The 12,298-nt window shown below is 41.7% G+C and overlaps 1 protein-coding gene and 1 non-coding gene across 3 annotated transcripts; both read left to right on the top strand.

The window, feature by feature from the left end:
• Nucleotides 1–385: 385 nt before the first annotated feature.
• Nucleotides 386–12,087, top strand: Dkc1 (dyskerin pseudouridine synthase 1). 2 transcript variants are annotated; one of them, XM_027923014.2, is made up of 15 exons: nucleotides 386–494; nucleotides 1,145–1,212; nucleotides 1,662–1,748; nucleotides 3,387–3,478; nucleotides 3,732–3,916; nucleotides 4,518–4,582; nucleotides 5,058–5,184; nucleotides 5,420–5,550; nucleotides 5,965–6,108; nucleotides 7,551–7,671; nucleotides 8,548–8,666; nucleotides 9,448–9,551; nucleotides 9,983–10,091; nucleotides 10,663–10,800; nucleotides 11,248–12,087. In XM_027923014.2, exons 1-15 carry the CDS (start codon nucleotides 479–481, stop codon nucleotides 11,317–11,319), a joined length of 1,578 nt encoding a protein of 525 aa, XP_027778815.1. In that variant the 5' UTR covers nucleotides 386–478; the 3' UTR covers nucleotides 11,320–12,087. The 2 variants fall into 2 exon arrangements, with proteins under 2 accessions (XP_027778815.1, XP_027778816.1); XM_027923015.2 differs by having other exon boundaries at nucleotides 1,148–1,212.
• Nucleotides 5,647–5,779, top strand: LOC114081571 (small nucleolar RNA SNORA36 family). Its single transcript, XR_003580822.1, has one exon. It is a non-coding gene; the product is annotated as a small nucleolar RNA SNORA36 family (small nucleolar RNA).
• Nucleotides 12,088–12,298: the final 211 nt, after the last annotated feature.

A 12,298-nucleotide genomic window follows, 5' to 3' on the forward strand; every position in this document is an offset into this window, starting at 1 on the left:
CATCCTTCTTGTGCCTCGACGTTTTATTTTTTCAACGTAATTGTTCTGACACCAACTTGAACGGGTAGGCGTGAGAAGGCCGCGGGTTTCTACTTACAGAACCTGAGTGTGGGAAGTCAAAGCTGAGACCACTAGCAAGCGACTGCCAGAGCCACGCCCACACGGTGCAGGCCTTGAAGGCGCGCGGCGCTTGCGCCTCCAGCTGGAACCATCAGAGGCTGGGTGAGTCCTCAAGCACATGCGCAGTCGTGCCCGGCAATGGGCAGAGGCAGCCAATGACATTTAGTAGATGGCCCGCGCGCGTCCCAGGCCCCATCCCCAGTGAAGTCCCTCCCCTTCCCGCCCTGCGGCGCGGCACGCACGGGCGGTGCGCGGGTGGGCGGGTCCTGGTGGCGCGGCCTGACGGACCCTAGCGGCGGGAGTCTGCGGTAGTTTTTTCGGGGGTGGCGTGCCTGGAACGCACGCGGTGCTGTACAACATGGCGGACGAGGAAGGTAAGGGCTGCGGGCGCCTTGGTAGTGAGACCTGGGCGACCCTTTGAAGTCTTGAGGAGCCAGGGGTGGGGAGATAGCATCAGGCCCCGCGCCTGCTGCCTGCTCTCGCTGGTGGGTCTGCCGCGTACCCGCCGAGCCTTAGGCCTACCTTGCCTCTTGGCCCTGACTCCACGGAGGAGTGTCGAGCAGAAGCTCTAGAGGCAACTGTACTCCACGGGTTTCAGGCTTCCCACCTCTGAGAGTACACCTAGAACTCGTGTCGCCATTAGTGTCATGGGATGAAGAGAGCGAGGGTACTAAGAAGGTGTGGGGAAAAGGCCGGGTGGTCCCGGAATGGGGATAACTCCGAGTTCAAAACGTCCTAGAGAACACACGCCCGCATGAACAGTTGAGTGGCCGCCTGTGGAACTTTCTGGCCCATGGGTGAGCGCTTCTGCTGGGTGTTTGAGCCTTGCCACAGCCACGTGGTGAATTGGAAGGGAAATCAGCACGTGCAACAGCTTGCAGTCATTACCAGGCAGTCGACCCATGTGTTTGGTTTGAGTTTTCTGCACCAGTGCTAGATTAAAATCCTTTTTCTACCTGTCTTAACTTTCAGTTTTGTTTCGTTTGTTCTGAGGAAAAATTACCAAATCTCGTGTTTGTTTTAGTAGTTATTTTACCAAAGAAACATAAGAAGAAAAAGGAGCGGAAGTCTTTACAAGAAGAAGATGTAGCTGTAAGTAGGGATGTATTTTACTTTGCTTTGACTAAAAAGACTACTTAACATATTAAACTAAAGAAGTATTAAATATTCTCAACGAATGGGCTAGCATTCACTAGTCATTGTTTAGAGCCAAAACACTGAAAAGCCAAAGGCAGACAACCTAAGTTTCTAATTATACATAGTTTACAAAATGCTGTTGGCAACAGCAACTGTTCTTCCTGGATTTCTCTTTCTTGTCCGATCAGCAGACCCCCATTTCCTTTTATTTTAAATGTATTGCACCCATCTTAATGGCACTTCACCTAAAGAGCTTCTGGTTCATTTCTTCCCTGTGGAGGTTCTGAGGAAAAGGCACACAATGCCTTATTTGTCATTTAAAAGGCATACACTGTTGTGGTAGTAATGGAATTGTTCAAAATGGATGGAAAGATCTAATAGGTCATGTGTCTGTCCTCTTGAAGGAAATACAGCATGCTGAAGAATTTCTTATCAAACCAGAATCCAAAGTGGCTCAGTTGGATACATCTCAGTGGCCCTTGTTGCTAAAGGTATGTGCTGTGTGCGTAAGGTTGATGTCTGACTTTGACACTATTTCTAATTGTTAAACAGTTAATTAAGAATGTTTACTACTAGGGGCTGGAGTTGTAGCTCAGTGGTACAGCATACAGCACTTGCCTTGCATGCCTGAGGCACTATGTTCAATCCTCAGCACCACATAAAAATAAATAAAATACTGTGTCCATCTACAACTAAAAAATATTTTAAAATAAATAAAATAAAAAAGCATATTTACTACTAAATCTTTCACTTTAACAAATGCCACCATAATAAATCACAGTCTAAAACAGTGACATTTCAGGTATCTGAGATAAAGGGCCAGGTTATTTTAAAATTTCCAGTGCATCCAACATTGTTGTACAGTAAAAATGTCACCACAATGTTAAATTACTATCAAAATTTGTAAACAAGTTCGTTTCTTAACTTACTCCATCTTGTACACCTGCACCAGTTTGTGGACCAGACTTGCATTGCTTTACTTCTGGGCTTTTAGGCCAGACCTATTTGAATCACATTGTGTGTGATCTTGGACTAGTTGTTTAAACTTTTTAAGGCAGTTTGCTCATAATATCTTCACTTAGGAAGTTGGGCTGAGGGTTAGTTCTATGAAACGTATTTAGGCACAGTTTCTAACATATAGTATTCACTATTTCTTTGAGGTTTAAATTGGGTACTTGAGAAATAGAGTTAAATTACACTGTTTTCATAATTTTCACAATTAAAATGGGTAACAGCTCGGGTTGGCTGTAGCTCAGTGGTAGAGCACTTGCCTCATAGATGTGAGGCACTGCGTTCAATCCTTAGCACCACATAAAAATAAATACATAAAGAGATATTGTGTGTCCATTTACAACTAAAAAAAAAATGGATAACAGCTATGAGTCTTAGAGAAAAAAGTTAGTGAGATATCCCTTGACAGTTTTAATAAAAATCATTGTGTATGTGATGATGAAAGAATGGTATTTATATAATTTAATCAGTTTGAGTTTCTGCTTGGCCGGATAATCATTGTCGTTTAAGCAATATCTCTTTTCTGTTGTTGGCCTGGAAATACGCTAATAAACAGGGTATGTAAGGTCCCAAACTCCAGGAATGGGAGATAGGTGGTTGAAACATTATTGCTGTTGTTGTAGGTACCATGGAGAAACTAAACTGATGATGAAAGATAGACTTCAGGTAGTGAATTCTTAACCAACTGGTGATCAAGTTTCAGGAGATTACAAAGGAGCAGAGATATGGGGCATATGGAGCAAGAATAAGCTGGCCATGTTCAGAAACATTGCCAGTCATCTTCAGTTTGGCTCTTTTGTTGCTGAGAAAATCAAAGCTATTCCATGTTTTATTCAAATCCTGCACAATGAAGCCTAGTATGTGTTCTGTAGTACCCCAGTAAGTCTCTTTTTCTAGAGTAATGACTTGAATCTACAAGTAAGTGCTCAAATTTGTCTTGTTCCAATATTGGGAATTTTCTCAGTATTTAAGGAGTTTTAACAGTCTGTCACAGCAACTAATGGTAATGTAGGCACAAAAATCTAGATTTATGAACTTTAAGGGTTGATGATGGTGCTAACTCTTGTTTTAGATGTGTCAGTGGTTCATTTATTTTGTGTTATATTGTTGCTTTCTAGAATTTCGATAAGCTAAATGTAAGGACAACACACTATACACCTCTTCCTTGTGGTTCAAATCCTCTGAAGAGGGAGATTGGGGACTATATCAGGTAAATGTGTTGGGATCAAGCATTGTTCAATCAAGTTCTTTTCAAAATAATGCTTTCACATTATTCATATTCAAAGAGGTAGTGTCATCTTAGAATGGCTTTGCCCTGGATATATAACCTATATCTGTGATGGATTTTTTTTCTTTTTAATTCTTCAGAAAATTATTGTTGGTGATGGTGGTGGTAGTGATTTTTGTTTTTGGTTGGTTGAAGAGTTCAGAACAGGTAGTACATTTTTTTTTCCCCATTCTAGGACAGGTTTTATTAATCTTGACAAGCCCTCTAACCCCTCTTCCCATGAGGTGGTAGCCTGGATCCGACGAATACTTCGGGTAGAGAAGACAGGACACAGTGGCACCTTGGATCCAAAGGTGACTGGCTGTTTAATCGTGTGCATAGAACGTGCAACACGTTTGGTGAAATCACAACAGAGTGCAGGTATGTGAAAGATGGAGCAGAGGGCTGGCTAGTTAGAGATTGGAAGGCACTCTGCATTTGCTTCCCTTGTGCATTTTGGCTCTTGGAAATTTCTTAATTAGGAGAGAGAAATTCCTGAAGCAGGGATATTCTTTTGGTTTTCATATGCCCTTCTGTCCTTTGCCAGACCCAGGTTGGTCTCTTTTGGAGTTTGAGATACTGGTCATGTGCACATTGAGTCAACGAATTCATTTCTAACACTGAGGCAGAATTCTGTCCAGCTCTGGGCTTGTCATTCCAGGCTCCTCTCCTGCTGCCTAAAGTACCCTTTTTCTCATTCTCACCTGAGAAAATTCTACTTACCTTAGCAAGGTATTTTCCAATTGGGCTCTGTACTGGGTGTCCAGCTGTTCTTGTCAGCCCCATTGACCTCCAAGTGAGAAAAATAACTTCATTTCTTGTTCCCATCAGCACCATGAAATCTATCTCTTAATAAAAGTTTTATGTAAACATGATGTGAAATATCTGCATTTTCTGCTATGCAAAATGGCAGTGATTAGGCATGTTAGAAGTATTAAAAAACTTAGTGGCCACACCTGACTACTCTTTTGTCATTTTTCAGGCAAAGAGTATGTGGGAATTGTCCGGCTGCACAATGCTATTGAAGGGGGGACTCAGCTTTCTAGGGTAAGTCTGCCACTGTAGGGAGGGCACCTTAGACTGCTTGGGTTTCTGAGCCCCTAACTATGTGGAGACAGGTTAGCTTTCCTAGTTTATTATCTCTTATGCCCTTTTCAGTGGGCTTCCTTAGCTAGCCTGAGGAGGGGAATACAGGAGGTGAGGACAAACCCTTACCTGAGTAGTTAAAGAAAGGGCATTTTAGAGCTGTGATTGTGGCTCAGTGGTAGAGTGCTTGCCTGGTATGTGTGAGGCACTGGGTTCCACCATGAGCACCACATAAAAATAAATAAAGGTATTGTTCATCTACAACTAAAAAATAAAAATAAAAAAAATTTAAAGATGTTTTTAAAAAGGGTATTTTTGATCTTAATAATTGAAATAAACCTGTGTCTCAATTGTGTTATAAATCCCCCAAATATGCCCTTTAAACTTATGTAAGAATCTATGTGATGAAAGTGCTTTGGTTTGTATTTATTCTTAGGCCCTAGAAACTCTGACAGGTGCCCTGTTCCAGCGACCCCCACTTATTGCTGCAGTAAAGAGGCAACTCCGAGTGAGGACTATCTATGAGAGCAAGATGATTGAATATGATCCTGAAAGAAGACTAGGTGAGTCGTTAGACCTGTGAGTACCTGAATTGCCACAGACTGCAAGTGAGTAGGAATGCGTTTTTGAGGGTTCCATTCTGTTGTTAAAAGTAGATGCACTTAGCACATTGTATATTCTTCTCCTGCATCTGTCATCTCTAGGCCTGATGGCTCAGATGGAGAATAACTCGGGTTCACAACCAAATATGTGTTTACTCTGTAAAATAGGTGCTACTTTTTTGTATATGTGTCTCAGGAATCTTTTGGGTGAGTTGTGAGGCTGGCACCTACATTCGGACACTGTGTGTACACCTTGGCTTATTGTTGGGAGTTGGCGGTCAGATGCAGGAACTTCGGAGGGTTCGTTCTGGAGTCATGAGTGAAAAGGTATGCCATTGTGGGGCTAGAGGCGTTAGAACTGATTCTTAATATCTGCCAGCCCTTGATGGAACCTTACATGCTTCATATCCTGGGAAAGACGATTTCCAAAGTGTTGAGTTCAGTTCAGGGCAGCTTCCCTGTTCTGTTAATTAAACTTTGGAACATTAAAATTGACTAGGGGAGATGATCAGATAGAAAATATTAATCTATTCTATTTACTTCCTGGTCTACAAAAATGCCTGCTTAAATCTAATTTAGCAACAGTTAAAATAACAATTCTAAGAGACTGAAGATTCCTAATGACCTTAGACTAGCAGACAAGTTCACAAGTAGTTACCTTCAATTTTAAGAAGTTTGGGTTCTGGTGGATATTTGAGATATGAAGACACTGAATTACTTTCATCTGTGGTTGCTTTTCAGGACCATATGGTGACAATGCATGATGTGCTTGATGCTCAGTGGCTATATGATAACCACAAGGATGAGAGTTACCTGCGGCGAGTTGTTTACCCTTTGGAAAAGCTGTTGACATCCCATAAACGATTGGTTATGAAAGATAGTGCAGTAAGTTCTGGATTAAGAGCCCACATTTGGATAGGATGTACTCCAGAGATGAGACAGTCCATGTTCTGAAACCATTCTATTTTTAAAAAATGAAACATTAGTACTGTGAATTTACATTTATCATTTTCCTTAGGGTCCAATTCCCCTCCTATTGGCATAGGTTAGATGCTAGATTCCCTGCTGTTAATAACGGAAACATCTATGAAGTCAAAACCATATATATATATCTTTAAAGGTTTAATGCTAATTCTCCTTCTATTTAAAAATAGAGCAAATTAAACATTGACTTTAAGAGAAGAAGTCTTCATCTGCACACAGTGGCACATGCCTGTAATCCAAGCCACTAGGGAGGTTGAAGCAGGAGCACAAGTTCAAAGCCAGCCTCAGCAACTGAGCAAGGCCCCATCTCAAGGGGGGGGGGGTTACGAAGCGGCTCTATGGTTAAGTGCTCTGGGATCCAGTGTCAATCTCTATTACCAAATAACAACAAACAAAAAAGAGTAGTCCTCTTAGTAATGCAAGTGAAATGCAGTTATTTTAGTTTGACCCTTTCTTTTTTTAAGGGTCTGGAATTTTTAAAATAGCCTTTTTATTTCTAATTGTAATATGATTAGAGAATGTAGGCTTTTATAAATTAAGATTGTTTTGTGGCTTGGTGCATAATCAATTTTTGTTAAATACTACGTAGCCATAAATTTTTTTCTAACTTGAGGGACATTTCCGTGTAATAATTTGAGGTTGATAATTGTCATAGTCTATAATAAAAGGTTAAAAGATTAAAGAGGTATACTAAAACATGGCACTATTAAGAATTGAAAACAAGTCACGTGTAAATGTGATGTTCTGGGATCAGGCTGTTAACTTCTGGGTGAATTTAAGGAGAGGGTGGAATGTGGTCAAGTGAAGACAAGATGTCATGAAATACATGGATGCATCGGATGCCATCAAACTCTAGGGAGTTAACCATTGGCTTATAAGTTCTATGCCAAAACTTATGTGATTGAGCAGGCCTACTTAACTTTTTGCAAGTTACTTTGGGATTCTGTTACTGCTTGCATCTCCAGTAAATGTATTGTTCTTTCTCCTGGTAAAAGTTAGTAGGGGGCAGTTTATGAAAAGTAAGGCAGGTTTGTTTAAAATGACAGCACCTATATGTCATAGGAGAAAAGTAGCACCTAAATATCTGATTATGTAACTTAGTGAAGAAAGAGGGATGTGTTCTTCAGCAACTAGGGATTCATGGGAATAATGAGATGTGTAAAGTTTTTAGACCAGTGCCTAGCATGCAGTAAGTAGCTGCTACTATTCTGTGACCCTTGATGTCCTATTGAACTATCAGTGCCGTTAGCTACTTTTCCTGCTCTCACCTCTCCTGTTATAGAGTGTAGGAGTGGGATGGAGGGCAGTGGCTGGGGGCCTCACATGTGATACCATCTCTGTAGGTAAATGCAATCTGCTATGGGGCCAAGATTATGCTGCCAGGTGTTCTCCGATATGAAGATGGCATTGAGGTCAACCAGGAGATTGTGGTCATCACTACCAAGGGGGAAGCAATCTGCATGGGTAAGGAGGGATGTCACCCTCATCAGTTCTGGAGATGGGGCTCCATTCTGCATCATCATAGCTATGCTTGCTGAGAGCCAGTCTGCACATACTGACTCCTTAAGTTGATCTATTCATGGTGTCTCCTAAGGTCTACAGATGGTCACAGTAAAGGGGGAGGTCAGTCAGGTGCAGGTGAGGAGGAGATAAGTGGGGTTTCTCTTTCAAATGAGTAGATTCTTGGCTCTCCAGAGAGAATATAGGAAATCACTGGTGATGAGTGGTTGTGGTTGTCTGTGGTAATCAAAAATAAAGATCCTTTATTTTGCTCCTTGTCTGCTTGCAGGTAGCTTAATAAGTAACTTTTTTTTTTTTAATTTATGAAAGTTTCGCTACTATTTGGTCACTCCTTATGACTTTAAATACCCTGTGCCCCTCTTAATGAGTGAGTCAGACTATTCATTTAATAGTTCTAATTTATACTAGAAGTAAACAAAGCATGTCAACTCACTCTGTGAGCAGGTGAGGCAGTCATAGAAGGCTTCAATCCCACAGATTGAAGTTGCTGGGATCCATTTTCTTGTAACATTCCATGGCCCTTAGGGGACATGTGTGCCAAGCCTATACATGTCCTAAGCCACAAACCTGCCATGTGTATCCACTTGCTTTGGTTAGGTGTCTTTAAATTGGTAAAGTTAGCATCATTTCAGAAGCTTTCTTCCTATAATGGAGGATTTTTCTCCATATTCACAGTCTAAGCAAAGGAAACCCCTGTTGTGGTGGTAGATCTCAGGGCTGTAAGTGGGGTTTTAAAAGTCATGAAGCAGTAGAATTGGGATTCATTAATTATCAAGCCCTTCCCCCTTTAAATCATTCTTTTATTTCCAATGCCTACAGCTATTGCGTTGATGACCACAGCAGTGATCTCTACCTGTGACCATGGTATAGTAGCAAAGATCAAGAGAGTGATTATGGAGAGAGACACCTACCCTCGGAAGTGGGGTTTGGGTCCAAAGGTAAATAGGACTGGGTTTTAGGCCTTGCTGGGTTATTTTGCTTTGTGTTACTGTTTAGTACCTGCTCTTATAAATCTTGGTGTGTCCTTACTACTGTAGCCTTGCATCGTGTTGGATTGTTGACAGTGAACAGAGTCAGGCTGCATCGTAGACCTCAAAGATTTGTGGCCTCATGGGGCAAAACAGTTGGGCATTTCTTAAATACATACATAGCAGGATGCTGAATTTTAGCCAAGTTAATGGCTGTTAGACGTGCAGAGATGCTGGGTGCAGTGGTGCACACCTTTAATCCCAGTGGCTCAGGAGGCTGAGGCAGGAGGATCACGGGTTCAAAACCAGCCTCAGCAAAAGCGAGGCACTAAGCAACTCATTGAGACCCTGTCTCTAAATAAAATACAAAATAGGGCTGGGGATGTGGCTCAGTTGTTAAGTGCTCCTGTGTTCAATCCCTGATACCAAAAAAAAAAAAAAAGGTCAGAGAGGTCCCCAGGGTTGGGGAATCCACAGTGAGGAGTTTATCTGGGTCAGGGAATCTGGGCAAGGGATTTTCTTTTAAAGCAGTGTGAAGGGTGGATGGGTTAGGTATTGGTGAGGTGAAGAGGGGAGGGAACAATTGAGGACAATTCTGCAGAGGAGGGGGATGCTCTTCTTAGGATACACAAGGGAGAAATGTTATGCCATTCTGTGTAAGCAGGGTATGTCTAAGGATATAGTGTGCAGTCACAATGTCTATTTTTTGCATTGATACACCATTCTAATTTTAACCCCAATGTACTACCAGGCAAGTCAGAAGAAGCTAATGATCAAGCAGGGTCTTCTGGACAAGCATGGCAAACCCACAGATAACACTCCTGCCACCTGGAAGCAGGAGTACATTGACTACAGGTGAGGGTAAGATGTTTCAGGGACTGGGTAGAGACAGGAAAGTTTTCATTTGGACATTGATGACAGATGAGGATAAGAGGTTGCAGATCCTTGGTAGAGAGTGAGAGTAATTTTATTTTGAGCAAATGTGCTAAGTGCCCAACTATAGGACCCAGTGCTTCAGTTCAGTTTTCTTCGCTGGGTTCTGTGAAACCTTGGCTGCCTGGGCCAGGTAAGGGCTCAGGCCTGTATAGCACACAGTTCTTTCTAATCTGGTCGTTTGACTCTCGAGGGAGTAAGTCTGTAATAGTAACTGGTGAATTCTGTCCAGAGTTAGTATGTTTTTGGTGGTTTTGGGCTTACCCAGTATTGCTGAATAACTCAGAATATAGCAGAACTGCTGTGGAAAGCTGCTCAGCCAATTTGACTTATTACTGCTTCTTCTATTTCAGTGATTCTGGCAAAAGAGAGGTGGTTGCTGAAGTATTAAAAACTACACCTTTAGTTGCTGAAGTGGTAAAAGCCCCACAGGTAGTTTCTGAAGCTGTAAAAGTCCCAAAGGTGAGTAGCATGCCGTGGTCTGTTGGAAATGTGCTTCAGGAGATCATTCTAAGCACCAATCTTACGCTCAGTTCAGCTTCTCATCCTCATCCTAGCTGCAGTGCATACACAGATAATGTCCCATATTTGCCTTGGGGGCCTGGTTTGGGCTCTGTGGGCTTCTCTGATTCATGTTCCCTGTGTGTCTGCTGTGAGGAGAATGAGACTAGCCAGCAGCAGTCCAGTGTTTAAAGGGTGAAAGTAAAGTAAATGGTGGCAACTTGGGTGATACTTAGTGACTTATAAACTGTTGGCAGAACTTCTCACTTGTCAGATGTGAATTCCAACTTTGCCTACATTCTGTAAGAATTTAGGGACCACTCTTAGGTCCTGTAGTCCACCTTTGAGACAAATGACTTCTCAGGGCCTTCTAGTCCCTAAACCCCATGCTGCGACTGTGGTACTCCTGTTGTGTCCCACAGCTTTACTTACTGTTGGGTCTAGTTGGGTTCTTAAGACTTTTGGATGTACTGAATTTTTCTTGTCTGTAACTAACAAAGATCTAACTTTCAACCAATCATTTTCATTTTAGCGGAAGCGAGAGAGTGAGAGTGAAAGTGATGAGAACCCTCCAGCAGCTCCCCAGTTGATCAAGAAGGAAAAGAAGAAGAATAAGAAAGATAAAAAGGCCAAAGCTGCATTAGAGCATGGGGGCGAGCCTGGAGATGGGGTATGTATAAGCAGTTGGATTCCTTGGGCTAGCTTAGTCCTTGGCTAGGGAAAGAATTAGGTGGTGCTGGCTTCATTACTCTTGAAGCTATAACACAAGGATGGGATGTTACCTTGATCTCTTACCTTTAGTGCTTCCCTGTGTTCTGGAGTGCTTTGTCCACTCTCATGGGATGAACATGGGGACATACTATATTAATGCGCCCAGTTCAAATTCTGTTGACAATGGGTAGGAAGGATTTATACCTTTATCATCTGAATGTTTCAGCTTACAAAAGTAGACCATTAGGATGTCACAGACATCAGCTCACATGCAAAATTTATCCCAGAAGGTCCTTACAAGTCCTGAAAAGGGTTACAAACCTATGTGGAATTTATCAGATTTTCTTTGTGGGGAGTCATAATTGTTTTGCAATGGATGCTGTAAGCTTGTTTCTCATCTCTCCAGGACAGTGACACCACAAAGAAGAAGAAGAAGAAGAAGAAGAAAGCAAAAGTGGTGGAAGTGATGTCTGAGTAGTGAAGGTGACATTAAGCCTTGTGCCCAGCTGGTGGGAGAGATGAAAGCCTTATTGAGAAAACAGTTTCTTTTGTTTTGAGGGAGTAGAACAAAGGTTCTGGACAGGGTGGAGAGTTCTGGCACATTTTAGCTGCTACTTGAAACCTCAGTGATACTACCTGTTGTGGTCATCCCATCTTGTCCTGTTTTAAGGATGTGGGTGGATAAAAAAAAGACAGATTGTATGCCATTGACTTCTATCCTTGCTTGAGTTGGGAAGCCTCAGTTTCAGACCTAGAACTGTCCAGTAATTGTCTGGATCTGTTTATTAATGACCATTTTTAACATTATAGTTCTCTCCTACTTTATTCTGTTTTTTTTTTTTTAACTTTCTCTGTTCAAAAAGTTTGTAAAAATTAAGTCTGCTCAATGAAACGGTGTAGAACTCTTGATAAATTAAAGAGTAACTGAACCAACTTGTTCACTGGGGAAATCTTGTCTCCAATGGCCTTTAAGAACAGTGGTCTATTCTGGTGTTGGGTATGGGCCTCACAGGCCATCTTGTTTCTGGCCTAGCTGTCAGTCCTTTGTGTACTCGTCTAGTGCTTGTGTGTACAGCAGCATTTACCCAAATCCATCTGGCTACTTGTGTTTGCGGCAGAAACAACTTTTTCTGTACCCTCATGTTATAAACCCTCATTTACATTTGAAGAATGGACTTGCTTATTGCTGGGAGAAGAGTGTTGTAATTTTTACATATTAAAGTTGACTCATGGCATTTCTAAAGTATTCCTGTTGGATTTTATAATTGTTAGTAATCTCAAACTGGCATAACAAAAAAAATATAAAATGTTTTGATTAAAAATCTGGGGACTTTAGTGTCCTGTGTAAAATTTTCTTTTCCTTTGTTAGTTTTACATTTCTATAGAACATTCACCTTGAGGCCTATCTAATAGGATAAAATACTCTTGAGGAAGGGCCATAAATCCAATATTTTGTT

This window comes from Marmota flaviventris, chromosome X, assembly GCF_047511675.1.
Source record: "Marmota flaviventris isolate mMarFla1 chromosome X, mMarFla1.hap1, whole genome shotgun sequence".
Taxonomy (NCBI): domain Eukaryota; kingdom Metazoa; phylum Chordata; class Mammalia; order Rodentia; family Sciuridae; genus Marmota; species Marmota flaviventris.

Bases quoted from the DNA above. Each gene is read 5' to 3' on its own strand.
- Dkc1 (XM_027923014.2), top strand. The intron at 1,749-3,386 runs GTATGTGCTGTG...GTTGCTTTCTAG, and splicing joins AGTGGCCCTTGTTGCTAAAG to AATTTCGATAAGCTAAATGT. The intron at 3,479-3,731 runs GTAAATGTGTTG...TCCCCATTCTAG, and splicing joins GAGATTGGGGACTATATCAG to GACAGGTTTTATTAATCTTG.